Source organism: Ascidia mentula, chromosome 3, assembly GCF_947561715.1.
Source record: "Ascidia mentula chromosome 3, kaAscMent1.1, whole genome shotgun sequence".
NCBI classification, from domain to species: Eukaryota; Metazoa; Chordata; class Ascidiacea; order Phlebobranchia; family Ascidiidae; genus Ascidia; species Ascidia mentula.
Genome location: NC_138568.1, coordinates 21,123,989 through 21,148,184, shown reverse-complemented (window position 1 = coordinate 21,148,184; position 24,196 = coordinate 21,123,989). Strand labels below are relative to the sequence as shown.

The 24,196-nt window shown below is 37.4% G+C and overlaps 1 protein-coding gene across 1 annotated transcript; it reads left to right on the top strand.

Moving 5' to 3' along the window:
- The first annotated feature begins 13,745 nt into the window (after window positions 1–13,745).
- LOC145894736 (uncharacterized) lies at window positions 13,746–19,424 on the top strand. The gene is made up of 15 exons (XM_082983384.1): window positions 13,746–13,842; window positions 13,932–14,161; window positions 14,215–14,346; window positions 14,763–14,918; window positions 14,977–15,150; window positions 15,262–15,496; window positions 15,597–15,781; window positions 15,906–15,977; window positions 16,044–16,238; window positions 16,393–16,464; window positions 16,583–16,777; window positions 17,104–17,169; window positions 17,239–17,430; window positions 18,297–18,368; window positions 18,581–19,424. The coding sequence occupies exons 1-15, from the start codon at window positions 13,824–13,826 to the stop codon at window positions 19,016–19,018; spliced, it is 2,433 nt and encodes an 810-aa protein (XP_082839510.1). The 5' UTR covers window positions 13,746–13,823; the 3' UTR covers window positions 19,019–19,424.
- The last annotated feature ends 4,772 nt before the right edge of the window (window positions 19,425–24,196 follow it).

Sequence of the window (24,196 nt, the reverse complement as noted above, 5' to 3'; positions counted from 1 at the left end):
CAAGAAGTTAAAAATTCAGAAATTTCCACGTACAAGATTGGGCTTTAGTTTTAATTGCTGTAATCATATTTTTTTCTTAAAACAAACCATGCGCGCATAAGCTTTAAAACGTTGAAAGCTCGAGAAAAAGTGACCTTGGTTGAACAAATAATATGACAAATTTATTTGCTTCACTTAAACTAAAACCAATTTTTACCATATTCATATTTTCTTCGCTATTTCTGATTCAATCGAGTCCGACGCCGACCCGACAACAAATCAAACGTAAGTGTAGATAACTTTCCCTCTCATTGCGAAACTCATCTAAGCAGAAAGAGGAGAAAAATAAACGAACATTTATGAATTATTATTCCTCATATTTTCTCCAAACATTAATTCTTTCATTTTGTTTTCTAGAAACGTCTACGTCACTGTCGATGACGAAGTAACGGAAGGTACGATGTTGAGTTTCCTTTTGCAGAAACCCGTTTCGTTGTCTTTGACAGTCATATAAACAACATTCATTCTCTAAGTATACCCTGTGGGTTTATGTTCGCAAACTTTTAACGCTTGGTTGAGGTGGATTTCGGAAAACCTTTTCAAGGTATGAAAAAACTGGGACTTAAAGTTTGTTTGTTTCCCTATTCGTATATAAATATATTATATTGAGAACAGCTCAAATATACGAGATGCCAAAGACGTAACGAAAACGCCAGAAGGTAAGCGACAAGAAAGGTTTAATCTAAATCTGAAATTACTGAAATATCAATTAAAATGACCATGTGGCTTAAATTGAGTTTCCCCGTTTACTGGCGGTAAATATAGTTTTGAAAGATCAGATTGATATAATTCATGCATTTGCAATGCGTTGCAAACGTTATTTTGTGTTAATGCATTGCAAATGTTATTTTGTGTTAATGCATTGCAAATGTTATTTTTCTGTGACAAGACAAAATGAGCAGCAAACATTGTTTTGCGCAGCAAAGCTGCAAGTCACTCTCGGTAAAATTGCATGACATTTACTTTGATTAAACGAACCTTTGGACTGGGCTAGTATGCAAATAAGTGTTTACTCAGACTTAAAATTTATTTGTTTCCCTATTCGTATATAAATATATTTTACTCGCACTCTACAGTTTAAAGATGTTTTTATCTTGTCTGTAATTGCGTAGAGAACAGCTCCGATGTTATACGAGATGCTACAGACGTAACAAAAACGCCAACAGGTAAGTGAAATAAAAGATCTTTATTTTAAATCTGGAATATGAACTGAAATGAGACAAAACGAGCAGCAAACATTGTTTTGCGCAACAAAGCTGCAAGTCACTCTCGGTAAAGTTGCGTGACATTTACTTTGATCAAACGAACCTTTGGACGGGGCTAACAGACACATAAGTGTTTACCCAAGTCTGAGTTGAAGTGTTTGCTGAAGGTAACATTCAGACAAATATGTAACGTTGCATCAACTACATGCAGCAGCATGAGCAAAATAACTATGATTTACATGGTTTTGTGGTTCCAAATACTTTGTATAGCATAAAATATTTTCTATTGTGTTATTAAAGTCTATTATAAAAGTCCATTGTACCATTGTTGCACGTTTGTATTCTTGGGACATGAACTGGCGACTTTTTATTTGCAAAGATACGGTTTTAGCACTAGTTGTGAAAAAGTAGTTTCCTGGAAATACTACAAATCAAAAGCGAGGAAAAAAATGGCCTCGTTTAAAGAAATGATGCGGTAATATTTTTTGGTTCACCAAATCCAATTGTAACTCAGTATGGTCAAAATCCTGTCCTGCAGAGCACATCACAATCTTCATTTTTTCAGTTGTTGTTTAAGATTTTTTTATTTAAAGTATAAATTTGTTGGGAAGCTTTTCGAAAAATTCCTTGTACAAACGACGAGCAAGAAAAGCATTTTTTTAGGTAAGAGCACTCCGGTGGATAGCTTGTTCCCAATTAACACGTAAGTAACAATAAAGTATCAGTAGAACTAACCAAAAAGGTTATTGTTCAAACAATTATACAGTATCTGTACATTTATAAATTAAAAACCATGTATCGCTGAACAACGAAAAAAAATAGATGTGTGTTTTACCACCAGTTATAAACCTTTAATATGCTGTAAGCCTTTTCCTTCAAAATGATTCAAACAAAGTTGCATAGATACTTAAAAAAAAATGAACGACTCTATAGGGGTATAACCAATTACATAAAACACACACGACAGAATAACGGTTGGTATATGTATGCGTCCAATAAATTACTTTGCAAAAAGAAAAAAAAATTCCTGCGACAAATTCGCAAATTTTTTTTGTTAGGTCACGGAATTTTGTTCGTCCAATACCTGCAGTCCGGAAAAACTTACAGGCAAGTTGAAAACTAGTAATTGCGAACAAACAAACACCATTTCAGCTCTTGCATTTTTGATCACAGAAAATAAAACAGACAATTACCGAAACTGTGCGAAAGGGCGCAACAAAACTTAAAGGTAAATCATAAAGTTAGTTCGCAAATTGCATAGCAAAACTTTTGAGAGAATTGCACTTCATACTGTAAGTTTGTGACTATCTTTATCCTATGATAAACCATTGTCATCCAATGAATATTTGCGGTTGACATCATCCTCTGCCTGATCCCATGCAATTTTGTAATATGTAAATCACATGACAATTCATGCCGACAATCCGTGACTAACAGCATCACGTGAGAATAATTCTCACATCATATTATTTCCTGACCGCTTTCTAACCATCTGTTAATATCTCAGGCGAAGCGACAAAAAACGATGAAAAAGTGACAACTGACGGCAGTACACCTGTCGGGGGTATTAACATAGTCAAATGATTCTTTTTTTTGAAAATTACTATTTTAATATTTACAAGTAGTACTGAACAATAACTTAGAAGTCTATTAGTTTCGTAAATTACCGACTGTTATATCCACGACAATTACTTTTGCAATAGAAACGACACATTTCTTACCATCGCGGGACACCCAGAAAATATCGGTCTCTTCCACCACCGACGGCTTTGGTAGCGATGAGGACACTTGGAATAGTAAATATAGCACCAGTTTCCTTATAAAACTTTTGTAGTACACCTACATTTATTTGCAACATTAAGACATATATTCAATCCACGTTACACCATAATTATTTTAAATTGTGAGCACAAAGATACTGGGTCAAATTACATGCTACCTGTTTTCTTTTTTTAAATGTTTTCTGCAGTATGGGACAGTCTTCTTGTTCTCAGAATTTTGCGTAAATTCCTGGTTAGTGATCCTAACACGAATTTTTTATACAGTTCTGGAAGCATATTGTGGTTAATTTCGACACTTTGTTATTCTTCACATTGATTATCATGTTTTTAAGGTTTTTCTGATTTTGACGAAAGTGCTTGTGACGAAGCCCATGAGCAAGAAGAATCTTGGGAGGATAAAAGTGGTAAAATACCCTGTGGAATTATATTACACATTTCAGATTAATCTAATAGAGCAATACAATCTGTTTGCAAGTAGAACTGATTTAAAAAAATATGTCAAACTGCTGTTAATTGCAATAAAAAGATGAGCGCAGATTTTCAATGGAGCGTATATGAAAAACAAAAACCTGTGATAATTTTAGTCTGAGCGTAAATTTTCACTAACATTGAATTCAAAGCTCTTTCTTTTACTCAAAACCTGACAAAAACCAAACAAAACAGAAAACAGCCAGCGTGTTAATTGCGATGAAACATTCGTCAAGTACTAATTGAAACGGCAGTATCAGCAACTTTCCCAGGTATGACAAAATTTTTCTTGAGTTTCAACGTCATCACACCTTTGTTTAACAACCTGTGTACTACACAGGAAATACGATTAACACAAATGAGCATAACGATTTTGAAAAAAATGCTCTTTGTCACTATCTAGTGTTCAGAAAATCGTTACGAACATGCCGTAACAAATTTGTTACAAAAATTGTTAAGAGAAAAAAAATTAAAAATTACTCGGAAACAATTTTGTAGTTTCAAAACAAAATTCGTTTCGGCGAAACGGTTTTGGAAACGATTTTTTCAATCGCAACCATTTTTACTTTGTCTGCCGAACCCTGTGTACTACACAGGAAGTACGATTAACACCAGGAAATTCTGTTTCATAGATGCTCTTCTACAACCAAATTTACCGACAACTTCCACGGACAAAGGCCTCCCTCGTTTTAAAAAAGAAGAAAATGAGACGGATATGCTTCCAGATGAGAAAACTACTAGAAGTACGTTTCATGGTTGCCTGATCGTGTGCAGTCAATAGTGCAGCTTTTTCTATTTCTTGTGATAGCTGCATGATAACGATAACTTTTCTTTTAGAATTGTAAGACTAGTTTCTGATTATTTTTCTTGCAGAAATGGGCAAACGCACTCCTCCCGGTTACATTGAAATGAAAGTCACTCCGGGAAATAAGTCCAACGTACAAAGATTTGAACACTATGACATCTTTGAGGGAAGCGTTGCACAGAAAAGAAAAGTATTTGAAAGTAAGATGTGCAAAAACAACTAGCTAGGTTACTGCATTGTTAATAATAATTTACTCCAATGCAAACTTTGTTCAGTTTATTTGTTTAGTGTATTCCGCAAAACAAACTAGATACACTTACGCCCATCAATTGCTTGTTTTTACTTTTAGTGGGTGATACTGACAAGAGAACAAGAAGACCACTGTTCACAGGAGTTTCAGGAAATTCAAGAGACCTACCTCCGCCAATTCCACCCAAACCGAGGCAGGTGTATGACTCTCAAGGTGTATGACTGTATTCAAACAAATTATCAAAACGGGAGAAATTGTTTTTTCTTGTTGTAATAGGCATTTACACTTTGGCTTTTTCATATACAATTATTTTGCGTACTTACACCTTTACTCACCACTGCTCATTCAATGTTGAATTTAAACGCCTATGTAGATTTTTGAAAATTTGAAAAAAACCTAGCATATTTTTTTTCTTTTTCAGGATGCTGGGCAACAAAACAAACGCTTCGCCAATGCCAGTTAGCGGTGAGAAAAATGCAAACATGTTTGGCAAGTGCTTGAAAAATAATCGCTTGTTGTTTTTTTGAAGAGGAAAAAGCACCAAAGCCACCCAGAGTTGGAGAAGCGGTTTATGATCACGTAGCCCAGAAGAAAATGACTGACAAACCTGCATACAAAGGTACACCAAGTGTATTCGTTACCAGCTGTATCACGTGGCACATTTAATGGTTTATGTAATAAACGTCTCTGTTTATTTTTACAATCAGAACGGGTGCGACCTACAAATTAAATTTTTGTTACTTTACAGCTATGCTAAGCGTGACCTACCAAAGTAGCAATTACAAAAAACGACTGGACTACTTTTTTAAAGAAAGAGGTACGATACTAATATGATTGTTAGACAAAACGACTTTCATTTATTACATTCAATATATATATATAAATGCAATTTATGTTACAGATTTCAGCTTGTACACTTCACTCTCGCAACTACTGAAAGTCCGAGGTCTAGCAAAAAACAGCCTAAAAAAGATAAACCACAAAGACACGGAAAAATACACCTCTTACATGGCGAGAAAAATATGCAAGTCTAAAGAAGAACACGACAAGTACGAAGAACCGAAGGAGGAGTTTCAGGTGACAGAACAAACCTGTCAGAACTTGTTTGAGTTTTCAGTGCAGGAGCGAGCAAACGAAAAATATGCAGATGCGGCCATTTTTTTCATGGTGACAGTAAAATGCTTTGAGAAGTTGAATAACCGAGAAACTGTCGTTATTGGAATGCGGGAGTGTTTAAAAGAATTAGCAGTTTTGGCAGAATGCATGTTCGGGAACGTAAATATGAGTAAAATACCTAGCTCCATAATCCTGCCATTTATGACAAGATCCACCAGTAGATTGGAAATGGTCGCCTCGCTGAACAAAGACGTGAAAACACTTGCGGAAACCGAGTGTTTGTATTTTGTTGGTCGCGTTGAGTTTATGTTGGGTGACCTCATCAAAGCAGAAGCGACGTTGGCGACAATTACAACAGACCCCCCATTTTGGGTTGAGAATCTCTCAATTCTGGCACAATGTCATGAATTGCTCGGGGATGTTCATACCAAAATGATACGAGGTAAATTTTGTGAACCCGCAGTCGAGGATCCCGAGGTTGTCTATAATGATATTTACAATATGCCATGCAATCTCACCGACGAATCCCTCCGTAAGAAAGCAGAAAGGAATTTCAACAAAGCAATAGAATTGTACCAAAGATGTGTCGATAAATCAGCTGTTGAAAAACCTCACTTGGAGAAAATTTGCAATGATAAATTGCAGTCGTTGCAAGTTGGGTTGTCCGCTAGCACAGACCCATATGAAACTGTTTGGTTATAAGCCTTGTTGTTATGAAAATCTCTGATATGAAAACATGGCAGAAATCTTTTTGTAAACAACAAATTATAAATAATACATTCATAGTTCAGGATATTAGCAATTACCTGAAAACGGGTGTTATGATTTTTGTATGTTGGTGCTGAATTTATATATTTCGTAATTTCAATAGTGTTTCGTGTTTTTCAGTGATCTTGATTGATATTATGATTAATAAAATGGATACAATCATTTAGACACCAAGAATCAGTGTAAGTTATCTTTTCCCAAGGCTCGAAGGGAGGTGCAATGATGGTCGGTGAAGGTCGTTTATCCTGCTGCCCAGTTACCAAAGTGAATACATGAGAGTTGACTGATCAAAATCACGTCGTTTGGCAATAACGACGGGCGCTGGAAGAAAAACAGCCATTGACATGGCTTCTAGCCTCATTTCACATAAAATGGTGCTTGGTAGTGTGTGGAAAAAACAAAATGCTTGAATCTGTGTCGAGTTAACAATCGATCACTAAACATGTGTTTTTGCGCAAAAGGGAGATTTCATTATAATTGACCAAATTTGCACTATATATCTTCCATCGCGAAGTGGTCGAGTACGTTAATGAAAATTGTGGTTGCAAACAATTTGGCTATGCTCAAACTATAGATTAGTTCGCTGACAAACCAAAATATCACGTACACGTCGTATGTCGGTAGTTGGTTCCTGTGAGTAAGGAAAGTTCATTGGAGTAAACAAAGCGGTTTCGACATGTTGGTAAATGTTTGCTTCTACCGATCCTAAGTCAAACTATGGCCCGCATTATAATTTTGTGCGGTCTGCGACATAAATACGACAAAACGGTTGGCCTTTATTTTTAGGACTACCAGTTTTATTTAAGCAAGTTATATGCGCTGGTTAGACACATCACTATATAACATCATGATATCCAAATGCCGTCAATTAAGATTCCAAACTTTCGAGAACCGGAGACGCAGTCAACAAAATTTTGATACGATGCGCCCAAAATTTTTTTTTCTTGTAGCATTTGGTTACATGAAACAATGCTGCATACACACAAACATGTTTTTTACGAGTATAAGAATTATTCTAGCTTGCGCAAATAAAATGGCTCACACGGCTTACAATCTCTTGAAAATTTTGGGCACCCCTCTACGATAAGTAAGCTTTAGTAGTACATTTGGCACCGAGAAGGTCACGATTATATATTGTGTATTTCATTATTCCGCAACTTTTCGAAGCACCGACAAACATGACTAATGTGACCAATTTACTGATGGGTTTAACAGACCAGGAAATCTGTGCAGTGTTTGTCGTTCTAACCAGTTTGTAGCAGCTTCAAACAACAGGGCATCAAAAAGTAAGCAGTCAGTTATTTTCATTTGGACGGAGCAATTTATACTTTGACCTATTTTGAGGTACTTTGGTTTAAGTGGTCATACGTATTGTGGCATGGATACAGGTCTCTGTAAATTTTTTTCTGTTGGCTAAACTCCCACGCAGCCAAATTAATTCCCATTTCCAGGACAACTACAGATGCACCAAAAAGGTGATTACTTTGGTAAAAAAATAACAATATAAATATTTAACTGTGCAACTAAAGCGTTGCACAGAATTATTCAGTTGCAAAGTTCAGAATGACTTCACGAGTCTACGCATCAGCAGCAAAAGAGAAACGCGGCGAAAAAGGAAATTAATCCGCTTCGTTAAAATGCGGTAAAGTGAGCGCAACATAACCTCCCGCCAGAAGCGGACAACAACATTTACACACAAAAACGGGCCGGAGGGCGAGTAATGCGACCAGAGCGCGTGCGTTGAATTGAGTCTGGTGATAATGGTGTTTGCCAGCTGGATGGAACTCGACTCTGTTTGCAAGGCCTTCCTCGACGCGGTGGTTGAGCCGTTTGAACCAGGTCGACATGGGCAGCTTTAAACGGTCAACAGAAACTGTCTGTTGGCGTCCACCAAAATCCAGTGTAAACGTTTTGTTTGTTCTTGCTATGACCCGGTATGGCCCTTCATACGGAGGAGTCAAAGGCGGGCGATGTTTGTCTGTGCGCAAGAAAACGTAAGCGCTTGTGTCTAATGACTTTGGAACATTTTCATGCGGATGTGAGTGACGCGACATTGGTGTCGGCAGGAACCTTCCAACAGCCAACCTCAAAGCCGGCTAAAGTTGACGCGGGGACGGTCGGGTGTTGAACCAATAAAATCGCCAGGCACAGTCAACGGTGAACCGCAAACGAGCTCAGCAGACGATGTCCCGAGATCTTCTACTGGAGTGGTGCGGATTCCAAGCAGAACCCAGGGAAGCGCGTCCGTCCAACTGTTGTCGGTGAGACTGGCCATAAGGGCACTCTTCAAGTGGCGATGGAAACGTTCGACCAAACCATTTGACTGGGCATGATAAGCCGTCGTGCGATGAAGCTTGATACCAAGAAACCTATTAAAAGATGTCCATAAATCAGACGTGAATGGTGGACCACGGTCGGAGGAAATGTCCAAAGGTACACCAAAACGCGACACCCAGTGGTAAACAAATGCTCTGACACACGTTGGCGTGGTAGCATCAGGAAGAGGAACCGCTTCCGGCCATCTTGTAAAGCGGTCGACCATTGTCAACAAATATGTATTGCCCTGTGAAGACGGATGTGGACCAACTATTTCCACATTGACATGAACAAAATGAGCAAGTGGAGGCGGGTAGTTTTCGAGCGGTGAACGTACATGTTGTTGGATTTTCGATTTTTGACATGGTATGCAGTTGCGTGTCCATAGTCCAACCTGTTGTTTCATCCCATGCCACACGAATTTGGAAGCAACTAGCTGGCGGGTGGCTCGAATAGATGGATGCGACAAACTATGCACAATTTCAAAAATTTTCCGCTGCCAAGAATGGGTACGATGGGGCGTGAGACAGAGGCTGGTGTCTTCGGAAATACCATACCGTATGTCTTGCAACTTGAGATTTGTCACAGCCGTGCGGTATGCTTGAACTTTAACCCAAATGGCATGCGAAGGCGCCGAGCACGCGCGTGAACTGGAGGTCCACTTGTTGTCATGAAATGCTACACTCCGTGCCTGGGGAGCAATTCAGAAGAGAGGCGCTGTAACTGCGTGAAATGCGGCCAGCACACGCGCGTAATCACTCTTGTCTGCGGTAAGAGCAATTATGCGTTGAACTGAGGTCCCGGCTTTTCGAATAGGAACACTAGCAAACGTTTGTGCGCTGGCCAAACGCTGTCGTTGAAGATCAACTAACAAAGAATGTGCTCTTAAAAAGTCGGCGCCGAGCAACGGCCTGGAGACATCCGCCAAAACAAAATTCCATTTAAACTTCCCAGCGGGCAAATTTAGCGAGATCAAACGTGAGCCGTACGTTCGAATACTGCTGCCGTTCGCAGCAACAAGGTTTTTGCCGGGCCTGTTTGTGTGGCGCTCAAAGCGAGTCGGTGGGAAACAGTGATTTTCGCCCCCGTGTCGACAAGAAAATTACGCCCAGACATGCGGTCCATTAAAAAAAAGAGGCTGCTCGTTCTGCTCGCCGTCGCAGCAGCTAAAGACGGTCGGCTTGCTCGTTTCCCCGAAACGCACATGGAGGACAACACTGACGTGCGTTTTTACCGAAACGACGGTGGTAAAAGCAGAATTATCGAGAGTTTCTTACTTGTGGTAGTGAAGTGGGACTAAACCCCGAGCGTCGCACCTTTAATACTGCATATTCCTCGTCTTTTCTGCTAGCCAAAAGCAGAGCATCCGCCTGTTGCGCTAAACTGCGAGCACAAGGAAAATTTTTTTCAGCCAAACCTGTGCGTACGGCAGCGGGCATATAAATATTTAACTGTGCAACTAAAGCGTTGCACAGCTTTATTCAGTTGCAAAGTTCAAATAACTCCACGAGTCTACGCATCAGCAGCAAAAGAAAAACGCGGCGAAAAAGGCAATTAATCCGCTTCGTTTCTCCCACTATTCAACCCTGTTTACGGTGTATGATAAAATTAACAGTCTAAGGTGAGGTTGAACCATTAAACGCTTTTTAATATGATTTAAAACAGGAACTCCATTAACAGATTTGCTCATAGTTCTGAAACAAAGAGAATGGCCCATACTGTTGAAAACATTGACATGTTTTATTTATTTGAAACGTTTTGACAAGAGCTTATAACATGATCAGTTGGAAAAGGCGCGAATGGTCTATCTCCTGGATTGCGAAATAATTAGAGGGGGTATTTTATCCCAGGAAAGGTAATTTTCTGTAAAAATTTTGTGCCTTGCTGAAGAATAACTAACTATTACTTGGGTTGTTCTGCTGGGGAACCTCCAAAAATTATCTTTCTTGTAATAAGTAGCATTATTTATGAGGAATATCTGTACCCGTTTTGGCAAAAACTGTTAAATTTAGGTTTTCGGTTATTTCAAGAAAACTTCTTAGTCTGAACCTAATGGTAGTGTCATCCAACGTTTAGTGGTAAAAATAGGCATGAAGCCAATAACATGAACTTTGTGAGCTACACACAGATGGCTACTGTTTCGACCTAAACGCGTTATGTTGAATAATGACTGAACATGTTAATTGGATTTATATGCAAACTGAAACTCCTCGTAATTAGAATAGTTTGTCAACACAAGAACACCCACATGCAACACTAAATTTAGTGGCAACAATTTACTTTTGTTGCGTTTGCAAGTTTAACACAGAAGAATTTTCCCTGAAAAACATAGAATTCTACAAACCAACGAATGCAAATGTAAGTTTACGCATTACCTTACTCAAAGAAGACAAATAAACACGCCATGGAAATCAAAAGGCAGTTAGTATTTATTGGTTACAGCTGTTGTACGAACTAATTCAAATTATATTTTACTTTTTAACGTTTAAAACACTGGTGCTTCTGAATCGGCCCTGTTGATCGCATTCTAGTCCATGCTTAAATGCGTCGAAAACTTGTTCCGTCACATTATAATATTCAGATTATCATTTACCGTAGTAAACTTGAAAACATTCTCTTGGCAAACATGTGAACAACTGACCTGTGCAAGCGTATATGGTAACAGATCTTTTCTGCCACTTGCTGTGCAACTGAGCTCCTTCCACCTGAACTCAGCTAACAGTAAAGACGAGATAGGATGTCTTGGGTTCAAATCCCGGTGTGGTCAAATAAAAAAAAAAGTAAAGACGAGATATTTATATACTTAACACGGCGTACATAGGACAAAATAAGGCTAGTGTCGAACCGCATGTTTGGCGCATTGGAATAAAATGTAACACCGCAAGCAATATGTGTGTTGAAGCGAATCGAGTAGTGTAACATAACAGGAGCATGGTGGCTTCTTTATCGTCCTATGAGTGACGCATTGTGGTAAATGTGTGTTGCACACATTGGCGATAATCACAGAGATAACTGTTGTGATCATTTAAGTGTAACATTTCTTGTACCCTGTATCGTATGATTTCGCACCCTGTGAACATTCCAACGTTGATTGCATAGGAATGTGATTAGCCGCATTCCCTATAAAACCACGGTTGTATTACCCAATGGACAGTCTTAATTTGTACGTGCTATTGCTTGATGCTTCTATCGAATACAACAATAACTGTCTTTGAAAAGCTTTGATCGAAGACTGTGTGAGAACGTACATTATGTGCCTTCAATGCCAACCAGGCTGTTTCACAGTTTTGCAACGGCCCATATGACCCTCAATGCCTCCACCAAATACCTTCACGCCTCAATTATAGCGTTGTATTCACTCCACGACCAACGCCATCAGAACATTAGTTCCCTTTTTCACCGACGATATTGGTCACATTGACTTGAGTCGCAATGTTGTGCAATTCCTCGGTTTGGTGTTTCAAATACCTGATTTCATTTATCAAAGGGTTAGGATAAATTGAATTCCCATTTCCAGCAGGACGAGAGTGGATGGGGTCAGGAAACCGAACAAACTAAAAAAAATTTTGCTAAAAATGTCAAATTTTCAAAATTGTGTTAATATGGTGGAGGAGTTCCCTGTTTTCTATGTACCTTCGACACGGGGTGTTGTGTACAACATTTTTTAACCGAAGCAAGAGTATTTAACCGTGTCTTGACCAAACCTGTACGACTTGTTGTATTAGCTGTTTGCTCAACGGGATACCAGCATTCAGGGCTTTTAACGAATCCAAAGTGTACAGCCACTCTATGCAAAATCCCAAATAAAACTTTAAAAATCACTGTACAAATATTTACTAGTTCGGTTTGAAGACTGTCACGCCTCAATTATAGCGTTGTATTCACTCCACGACCAACGCCATCACAACATTAGTTCCCTTTTTTACCGACGGCATTTGTCACATTGACTTGTTTCGCAATGTTGTGCAATTCTTTTCGCACGCCTGAGATTCAACTATTTAACGTTTAGGGTTCGAAGAATTATTAAACAATTGTTTGCGATGGTGTAGAGTTGTACAAGCTTGCATGAAAGCAAGCGTATATTAGAATTTTGTGAACTGAAACTTAGGTTTTTCAAATATAGTAAGTGTAGTTTTCCATTCAGTATCATGGGTTAGTTTTAAAATGTCGATGACAAGACTGTAAAATGTTCCAAGAATATTCAAAATATTTTGCAAAAATTCCTAATAAAATTAGAAAAAGAAAGTGTCTGAATAACGTTGCACAGATATGAAAGGGCGCACTGTCTACTTTTTGAGTTTAAGTTTAATAGCTTCTCTCTGGTTTGTGTGTGGTTTGGGGAAGGTACTTGCATGCGTAACGTTGCATAAACATAGCACCAGTGACTATCGGAGCCATCACATGATTTTGATCTTAATGTTTTCGATGACTTTCCTATGTAGTCAACCTGCATTTGAATGCAACATCTACCCGCATATAAACGCAGTACGAACAGCGCTTAGAGGTTTGGGGAAGTACGAGAGTCTATCAACCCCTCTACGATAAGTGACCTTCAGTAGTTCATTTGGCACCGAGAAGGTCACGATATTCCGCGGCTTTTTAAATCACCGACAAACTCGACTTAGGTGGCTGTACACTGAATGCGTATTGCGTTAACTTGCTTAAATCGCATCTGAAAACGGACCGACAGATTACGTATGTAACAAAACGAATTTTTGATCCGAACTATCCGTTAATAGGCACTTTACACACAATCCGTAATCGTACATATTTACGCTTGGTTGCGCAGCACAGTGGGAACCAAAGTCTACCGCTGTGCGCATAAACAGTTCCAAAACTGTTGTTTTAACTTTGCACGGTTATAATCCATTGCATGGTAGTCAACTATTGAAATGAAAAAGTCTGAGAATATTGAAATACTACGACATGTTTCTTGGAGTATTTTACTCCAGGATGTTTTTGTCAGAATAACTAACTATAACTTGGGTTGTTTTCCTAGAAAATCTTTGAAAACTTATCTTCCTTGTAATAAGTAGCAATATTTATAGGGAATATCTGTGTCTGTTTCTGTTGAAATGTCGTCCTTTGTGGGGGGTAAGTAACTAAATTCTGTGACATAGTAAGTTAACCCCAATGAAGCAAAAACTCTTTCAGTTATTTCAAGAATATGTTTGTTTTTCAAGAATGCAGCGGTACTGGACAACAACACAAAGCTATACAAATAGTTCGGCCGAGTTCTCAACAAAACAACATTTACGAAATCGATGATCATGAACTTGAACGAATATTTGGACATCCAAATGTGGTCAACACACCGGTTGCAATCTATTCAATTGCTGGAACTTTCAGGGGTGGAAAATCACTAATGTTGAATTTCTTCCTCCGTTATCTGTGGGCGGAAAAAAATAATAAAGTAAAAATAGATCAAAAAGTAGTGGTAACCGTTTTAAATGTCGTTTCTAACAGTCGGATTCGTGGCTTGATTCCAAAGAAGATGAACTGGTGGCAGGATTTCCGTGGCGAGGTGGTAACGAGGGACACACACAAGGAATTTGGATTTGGGATGAACCATTTTTCTTTGATATTTCAAACACAAAAGTAATGATAAAATATGATGATTTATAATGCTTTACACTTGTTGCAATGCTTTCAAGTTGTGCCTTGGGGCGTTTAATAACTGTATAATATGAGCTTGCAAATCCTTTGTGACACCCAATAGCGACCCAACGAGCATTTGTATTATTTGTTGTGTCTTTCATCAACTGCGTTTGTGATCAAGTGATGCTGGTAAATGAAAATCGTGATAAATAGAAACCAAACATGTACTTGACTTCGCTTTACACCTATCGGAACATGGTCTTAAAAAATTGGTGCACTTACACAACAGTACCGCAAAACATTAAAACGTTGCCGCATGATGCCACGCTACCCCGGTTGAGAGCCAAATTGGAATATTCGTAGTTTTGCAACAGTACATGCTCTTTTGCAGCCTAAATACATACATTTATTTTTAGGTTGCTTTATTTCTCATGGACTCCCAAGGATCTTTTGATAACCAAGACTCAGTGCAAGGCTGTTCCTTCATATTTGCACTTAGCACTTTGATGAGCTCGGTTCAAATCTATAATGTGTCCAAACAAATTGGAGGAAACGACTTACAACATCTTCAGGTTAGCCACAATGGCGATATTAAGTGAGATAAGTACGTAACCACCACTATTTTAACAGCTATTTACACAATACGCAACAAGCGCTCATTGGATGAATTATGTTGAAAAGTTATACAGCCTGACAAAGTTAGTTTCGGACCCAATAAAGTTAGTCTCGGCCCCAAGACAGACTTTTAATGAATGGAGAAAAACTGATATGAACAAACCGGAAAGCTCCGCAACTTCATTTCAGGTTACTAAACTTTTTCGTGTCAGTTTACATGAAAACGATGAGAAATATTCAGCAATAATTTATTTACCACATTAGTCTCTACATTATAATTAATTTCAATTTTATTTCAAGGACTTAATGTTTCTTGTTCGTGACTGGGGTGACAAAAAATACAAGTGTGATATCGATGGTGGCGAAAAATATCTTCAAAAAGTCCTCAAATCCACTCCAAAAAACTCAGAAGTTGAATCAGTTCGGAAGGGCTTGCGTGATGCTTTTGAAAACATCTCTTGTTTTTTGATCAAATATCCAGGAGAAAATGTTGCTGAAAGAGATGAGGATGAAGGAAGTCAACTTCAAATAGAAGGTGAAGTTTTCAGTCTTTGGAAAGCTGTTAAAAATTCTCCACAGTGAAATAATAATCTTCTATGAGGCTTTCGAGATTATTTTTTTGTTATATATTCCAGATGTCAGACCTGAGTTTCTTGACACGGTCAAAATACTTGTGAAAAAACTTTTTGCCCATGAAAAAGTTGTGATTAAAAAATCTATCGGCAAAATGATTACAGGAAATGAGCTTATTGATTTAAGCTTGTCTTACTTTAATGCACTTAACGATGGGAAAATGCCCAAAGTTTCTACCATAGCTCAGGTAAAATTTCTTCAGGACTAATTTACGTTGCAAGCGAAACTGAACGTTGTTTCCAAAAAAAGTTTTTTTTTTAATTTTTAATTTTTTTTTCCTTTATATAAAAAGCTTATCATGATTTACTAAGGCATCAGCAGAAAACAATGCTCTAAACGCCATACAAGAATGCATGAAAAACTATAAAAAACAAATGAACGAGGTATGAGTAGAAAAATTACAAAAATTTTTAAAAAGTAAATGACTTAAATCTCAAAATTTTCCGCAGTTCTGTGATAAACGATGCTACAGCCAACCTGTCTTTGCCAATAAACATGAAAGCTTAAAAACAGAAGCTCTGGAGTACTTTGATACCCAACCAAATTTTGGCGACGCTGAGTTTCTAGCCAAGTACCGAAAACAATTGAATGATAACATAGACTTGGAGTTTGTTGTGTTCACACAAATTAACAAAACTAATTTGGTGCGTGCAACCTACTATATGACTGCTTGTTGTGATTTTAACAATAGCTTAACCTGTTTGTTGGTGTGAAAGTTATTTGTAATGTTTAGACGTAATTTTTTTTTCTAAAGCTATTTTCAAGTAGAGCTAAAAATAATCAATTTATTTAATAAAGCAACGTTGGAAAACGACTGTTTACGAAGGTATAAGCGAAGCCGAAGAACACTACAAAAAGGAAATGCATGAAGTAATGTTTTTTGTTTAATGAATTTTAATTTTATTTGGGAGTAAATCAGAAATATTTTAAAAGTTTAAATTATTTTAGTTGTTTGGTGACAGAAAGCATTTACTAATTTAACTTATAGGCGATGAATGGACAATTTGTAGAAGAAGATCAGTTTGCAGAAATTGAGAAAAAATGTCGAAACAAGGCTTTCAAATCCTACAATGAATTGATACTAAACCTTCCAACTGACCTTGATATTAAACTGGACAGAGAGTTAAAAGATTTGTTGGATGAGCTGCGCGAACAATTCCAAGAAGAAAACGAGAAGAGTCTCGTAAGTCAGTGTAAAACCACGTTCAGTTTTATTTTCCAGGTTGTATACAATTGAATAAGAAACAAAAAAGGCAAAGCTTCAATGCCAAGCAATCCATTTAAACACAACTGTGCTCATCATGAGTGCTATGAGCTAACTTTGCTTGTTACCTTTATCTATTCAAAGTAATTTACTTCAAATTTTGTACCTAAAAGCTATTTTTCACCCAGCTGAATGCTTTTCAACGTGGTGATGTTTATAGAATACATTTAAAAAATATTTTAAAAAAATGTTGCAAATAAATGTGCCCTGTTGTATACACTTCTTGTTTTTAAATCTTTCTGTAGAAACAAAGAACCCTACGAAGCGAAATTTTTAAAATTTTTGACAACTACAAACAAAGAATTCAAAATGTAACTACGCTTGTTGTGTTTTTACTTCTACAATGCGTTTAAATTTAAACGCAAAAAAAATATTTTCAGGAAAAGAAAAAGTGTATGACGCAAGCCATATTATATGAAGTTCATTCAAAAAACGAATTGCTTGCAATGGAAGAATTTGAAAAGCTTGACCAGACAGGTTTTGATGTCGAACACGAATCTCTGCGAGATGCATTGGAGAATATGATAAAGTTTCATTATAAGACACTTAAGAAAGAAAATTTGCAGACCAAGGCAAGTTTAAATTTACATAGGATATGTAAGTTTTTATTTACAGTTAATTCACGTGAAAACTGATGATCGACGACGTTTAGTTAATAATAATAATGTGACAAGGAGTTGTAGGACAAAATTAAAATACATGCCACACGGCCATGGCAACTTTGTGTAAAACTAAATGTACATCTACAACAAACATATTTCTAGTTTTTCGCTTCTACGTCAACACAATAGAGAGAAAAGCGGCGAGCAATCGTAAATATTTTTCTCTGCTAGCGACTTTGACGTCATAGAAATGATTTGCGTCAAAAATGCCTTGTTCATATTGGAAAAGTACACATACTGAATATACCCGATAGTTCAAAAAATATATAAGAACCACCAAATTACGGTAAATCAAAGGTCATGGCAAGTTGTGACATCACTCAAAAATGCGTCACTGTGACGACATAAACCAAAATCTTTGGGATTTGTCGTTGATTACGGAAATCCAAAAGATACAGCAGCATCGACTTTACTCTGTACTTCAATAGGTCGAAACAGTGACCATTTGCAGCGCAAATAAGCAATCAAAATCCGTTTACTTCAATTGTTCGCTTGTCCTGTTTAAGCGCTCCTGTTTGATGCAAAACTACTTCCTATGCGTAAGGCTCGCTGCTCTCGCACGACTAAAGCGCTCTATGACGTCACGAAATAATGATCTTGCTTTTGTACGATATCGTACGCAACGATTTAAACGTAACTTTAATCAGCTGTAACTCAAAAATCTGTAGCGTTTTAAAACTACATTTTTCGTTAAAAATTGTTAAAAGTTATCATCATGTCATACGTTTAATTATTTTGTGTGACATAAAGTGCTAACTACACTTGTTATTTTTCAGAACAAACAGACAGAAGTAAACGAACCACATTTGCAGAATCAAATTAGTATCTACTTGAGATCAATGAAAAATGTAAGTTTTGCATTTTCCGTTTTTTTTTTACATGTGGGTCCGGATATATCGTTAAATGGCACCATGGTTGCTATTGTTCGTTTCGGATTTCTTCTTCTAAATGACACAATCGCAACGGAAAAAGGGAATTTCCCTATAGAAATATTTAAAAATTGTACCGCACCAAAAATATGCCGAAAGACAAGATTTTTTATGATGTCTTTTATTCATAGTTTTGTGATGGGAAATATGTGAAACCGCCAGTTCTAAAAGAAGAACACACCAGACTTATAACGGAAGGAAAAGATAAAATATGTGCAGAGTTCACAGAAGAATTTTCCCTCATAAAAAATGAGTTTGTTGAGAGATTCAACAACGAAGTCGAGGACTTTTACGCGAAAGTGAAGAAATACAACGAACACAACAGATTCATATTTGTAAGAGTTCGTAAAAGCGGTGTGAAGGGAGGGGCAGAAGGTGCAGCAAAGGGGGCTGAGTTGGGGGCCACAATTGGGGGTGCTTTTGGCGGCAAGGGCGGAGTTATTGGGGCTGGTATTGGTACTGTGGGAGGAGCTATTGGCGGGTTTGTAATGGGGGTTGTAGATGAACTTAATTCACCAAAGTTGCCGTTTACCGATTTTGTCAATCCAGACACTACCGATGCCCCATGAGAGACATTAACATACCAAAACTTTACATGATTATTATCGGATATTATGCAGAATGCTTGTATTTGCTGTCATAAACTATTTTACTTTGGCTTAAAAATACGTGTTGCTGTTTGCCACAATGTTATTTTGATTTTGTATGGAAATTTTTAAAAGTTTTGTTGTATAGATCCATGCATCAGTGAAAATGTATCGCAATTTATAGCTGTCAAGTTAATCACCTAATTGAACACAGGAGCCACACGAACTTGATTAAATCTACCTTAACAGCAATAGCTTATGTTTAAAATGGTTTCCAAGCGCAAAAATTGAATTTTTAAATCGAATTAGTGTGTTGTGTTTGTAGAGTTTATATTTAAAGCAGTGTACATAAGTAGTGTTCGCACTTTGTAAATAAAATGCATTGGCTGCATAATATCATTGTAAAACTGCATTTAAGTTTTCCAGACATGATTACGATTGGCGCCTGCTTGGTTAATTTCTTCAAAATTGAATGGAAGGAATGCAAAATGTAATACGCGATACAGTTTTGCTTTTGGGTCTTGCTTTAAAAACATTGCGATCCTTTTCGTACAGTTACGGAATTATTACGGCTCCTCAAGAAGCCTCCCCAATTCAGATAAGGCCCGGACTCTGCAATAACGGCTCACCAATAAATCCAAAATACCTCAAACCACTAATGTGTTGTGCGCATATATGTAAGGAATGCTTTAAATAAACAACACAGATAATCATAGAATACCTAAAGAAATGCATTAGTGCCATCTGTCATTTTCGCATCAGTACCTTGCTCAGTTCATGAAAACCATTTTACAAAGCTTGAAAATTTGGCTGAGATTGTAGTTTGATTGAAAAGATTAACACTGAAAACCACGGTTTTAAGTCCTGCTAATTGCATATAAAAGCGCCATAAACGCGCGGGCCCAGTCTGGCGGTATAGATCGCTTACCGGCAAACCTAACGGTAGAGCAGCAACCACTTTACTTTTCTTACTTTGAAATACTTTTGGAAGATGTTTGTTGTGGTAGATGTACCAAAGTTGTCATGACCGTGTCATATGCACTTCAAAACTATCATAAAGGCTTTGACCACAAAAACACCCTGCCCCTGTTACAGTTTTTTACTTTGTAAGTCAATAAGACATAATATGTCAGAACAGTAGCAATCTGTCTGCAACTCAAATAAACAATTAAAATCCAATGCAAAAATTTCTGAGCAGTTTCACACTGACTTTTGTTTCGCATGAAGTTTCCGTATTCCGTTTCAAATACTTTTTCGCCCGAAATTTCTGAAAGATTATTCTAAATTATTCTAGTTTTTCTGGACACATCACTTTAAGTTTTTCCTATAAGTCGATACAAATCTGACATGCAACTTGTCTGAAGATTGTTGCTTAGAGTTAAGCGTTGACTACACTCGATATTTTACACAGATAATCCAGAAGGAAAGAAATGAACCACATTTACAGAATCAAATCGGCATCTACTTGAGAACAATGAAAGATGTGAGTTTTTGCACATTCCGTTTATTCTATTTGGTCCAAATGTATATTTTATTGTCACCGTGGTTGCTATTGCTTCTCTTTAAAATTGTTCGCTTAGGTTTTCTTTTTTTTAATGACACATTTGCAACGAAAATGAGAATTTCTCAATGGAAATATTTGAAGATGGTATTTCTCTAAAAATATGCAGAAAAAACAAGTTTTTATAGTGTTAAGTCAATTTTGTGAAACTAACAGAAGTTTCAAATTGAAGTCAGCTGATTTATTAACAATATTGAAAAATCGATTTCGCCTGGAGTTTCTTATTCAAATAGATTCTTTTTTTTGTCAATAAATCAGCTGACTTCAATTTGTTACTTGGTAGTTTCACAATATTTACTTAATACCAAAATAGGATATTGGTGTCGCTGATAGAATCCAAGGATAGAGGGCTGGACTCTGAAAAAAACAAGGAAACAGTCTTTTTATAGTGTTTTTTATTCATAGTTATGCGATGGGAAATATGTGAAACCGTCTGTTCTAGAAGAAGAACACACCAGACTAACAATGGAAGGAAAGGAAAAAATATCTGCAGAGTTCACAGAAGAATTTTCGCCCATTAAAGATGAGTTTGTGGAGAGATACAACAACGAAGTCGAGGAATTTTACGAGAAAGTGAAGGAATACAACGAACATAACAGACTTATATTTGTAAGAGTTCTTATAAGCGCTCTGAAGGGAGGGGCAGAAGGAGCAGTAAAGGGAGCTGAGTTGGGAGCAATAATTGGGGGTGCTCTTGGCGTTCAAGCCGGGGTTATTGGGGCTGGTATTGGTACTGTGGGAGGAGCTATTGGCGGGTTTGCAATGGGGATTGTAGAAGAACTTAATTCACCAAAGTTGCCGTTCACCGATGTTGTCAATCCGGACACCACCGATGCCCCATGAGAGACATTAACATACCGATCATTTTTACCTTTGGAAAACTTTACATGATTATTATCGGATATTATGCAGAATGCTTGTATTTGCTGTAATAAACTATTCTACTTTGGCTTAAAAATACGTGTTGCTGTTTGGCACAATGTTATTTTGCTTTTGTATGGAAATTGATGAAAGTTTTGTTATATTGATCCATGCATCAGTGAATGTGTATCGCAATTTATAGCTGTCAAGTTAACCGCCTAATTGAACACAGGAGCCACACGAATTTGATTAAATCTACCTTAACTGCAATGGCTTATGTTTAGTTTCCAAGCGTAAATTATTTTTATTCGAATTAGTGTGTTGTGTTTGTAGAGTTTATATTCATGAAGCAATTTACATTAGTGTTTGCTTATTGTATTGCTAATTGCAAATAAATACATTGGCTGCATAATATCATTGGATAACTGCATTTAAGTGTTGCAGACATGAATATAATTGACGCCTGCTTGGTTAATTTTTTCAAAATTAAATGGAAGGAATGTAAAATGTAATACGCGATACAGTTTTCGGTAAAAAGTCGAGAGGTGTGCTTTTGGGTCGTGCTTTAAAAACATTGGGATCCTTTTCGTACAGTTAAGGAATTTTATCGGCTCCGCAACGCTGCAACCCTAATTCAGACAAGGCCCGGACTATGCAATAACGGCTCACTACTAAAGCCGAAAAACCTCGAACCGCTAAAGTGTTGTGTGCATATATGTAATAAGGAGTGCTTTAAATAAACAACTCAGACCATCAAAGAAGAAAACAAGAAAGGAATTAGTACCGTGTGTCATTTTCGCCACAGTACCTTTCTCAGTTCATACAAATAATTTATATTTTTTTGGAAAATTTTTATCGAGAATGTAATTTGATAAAAAACGATTAACACTGAAAACCACAATCCATCTTGTAAGTCCTGGCCATTACATACAAGAGGGCCATAAACACGCGGGTCCAGCCTGGCGGTATACATCGTTAGTGCAGGGCAACCTGGACGTTTACCAAGTTGGAGATGGCAGACAACTTTGTGTTATCTCGCAGTTCCGCTTGAATATACGCCCTTGATGTCTCGCCTTGTGAACATTTAGCCAGATTTACGGATTGATGAACTAACCCTGGTAGCAATACTGAATTAAAAGAAGGATCTCTGCTTTCTTTGCGTTTGAGTGTAGCGACCATCGATTCTTCGGAACAGCACACGAAAACACGCAACGATCATTTGTTACTTTACGACATGTCACGAGTGTTTGCTTTCCTAGAAAATATATTGACATATGCACTGCGGCCTTGGTTGGTTCCACTGAGAAGTCCTCACTAATACAACAAAATGTATTTTCCGGCGGTCGTATTAGTCAAGTCAGAAGGGTTGAAAGACTTCAGTAGAACAACGCATTTTGCAGACAATAAACTTATCACCCTCTACTTATGCTTTTGCAAAACATATATGTTTTGTAACTTTACTTCTTAGTCTAATAATGGTAGTGTCATCCAACGTTTAGTGGTAAAAATAAGCATAAACCTAAACGAGTTATGTTTAAGAATGGCTGAACATTGGATTCATCTGTAAATCGACACTCCTGTCAATTAGAATAGATTGTCACCACAAGAACACCCATATCCCACACTGAGTTTATTAGTAACACTTTACTTTTGTTGCAAATTGATTACAAAAGAATGTTCCCTGATAACCTAGAATGATCGCATTCAAGTCCATGCTTAAATGCATCGAATACTTGATTCATCGCAAGTATAGTATTCAGATTATCATTTAATCCAATGCGACACTTAAAACAATATCCCTATAAGAAAAATGTCAAAAACATGTTGGGCAGACCTGTGCAAGCGTATATGGATACAGAACTTTTTTGCCACTTGCTGTGCAACTAAGCTACTTTTAACGTGAACTCTGCTACCAGTCAGGATGAGATAAATTCATGTACTTACCACGACGTACATAGGACAATAAGGCTTGTATCGAACCACATGTTTGGCGCATTGGATTAAAATGTAACACCGCAAGCAATATGCGTGTTGAAGCGAATCAAGTGATGTAACATAACAGGAAGCATGGTGGTGTGATTCTTCTGTTCTGTCATGTTCGCAGCGTTAGCCACGATTTTTCGTCTTTGTAGCTCTATATTGCGGTAAATATGTTGCACATATTGGCGGTAATCACAGTGATTTCTGTCTATGAAAACCTTTAGTCGAAGCCGTTGTAAGAACTTGCTTTATGTGCCTTCAATGCCAACCAGGCGGTTTCAGAGTTTTTGCAACAGCGCATGAACCCACAATGCTTCCACCAATTACCTCCACGCCTCAACTACAGCGTTCGCACGATTTACGTCATCACAACATTCCCTTTTTCACCGACGGCGTTTTTCATGGTGACTTGTGTCGCAATGTTGTGCAATTCATTGGTTTGGCGTTTCATATCCTTGATTTCTTTGATTAAAGGGTTAGGATTAATTGAATTTCCATTTCCTTGAAGGGGTCAGGAAACCGAACCAAATAAAAACACGTTTTGCTAAATTTGTTTGGAAATATCAAATTTTCAAAATTGTGTCAAAGATGTTGAGAGAATAAATGTGTCCTATGTACCTTCAAAACAGGGTGTTAGTACAACACTTTTCAACCGAAGCAAGTGAATTTAAACAATACAGTGTCTTGACCAATTACCTGTTCGACTTAGTTGCGTTGTATCAGCTACTCGAATTTTAACGAATTTTAACGAAAAGTTT

Coding starts and splice junctions, on each gene's coding strand:
- LOC145894736 (XM_082983384.1), top strand. Junction 14,162..14,214: donor GGGCGGAAAAAAATAATAAA/GTAAAAATAGAT, acceptor CGTTTCTAACAG/TCGGATTCGTGGCTTGATTC. Junction 18,369..18,580: donor ACTTGAGATCAATGAAAAAT/GTAAGTTTTGCA, acceptor TTTTATTCATAG/TTTTGTGATGGGAAATATGT.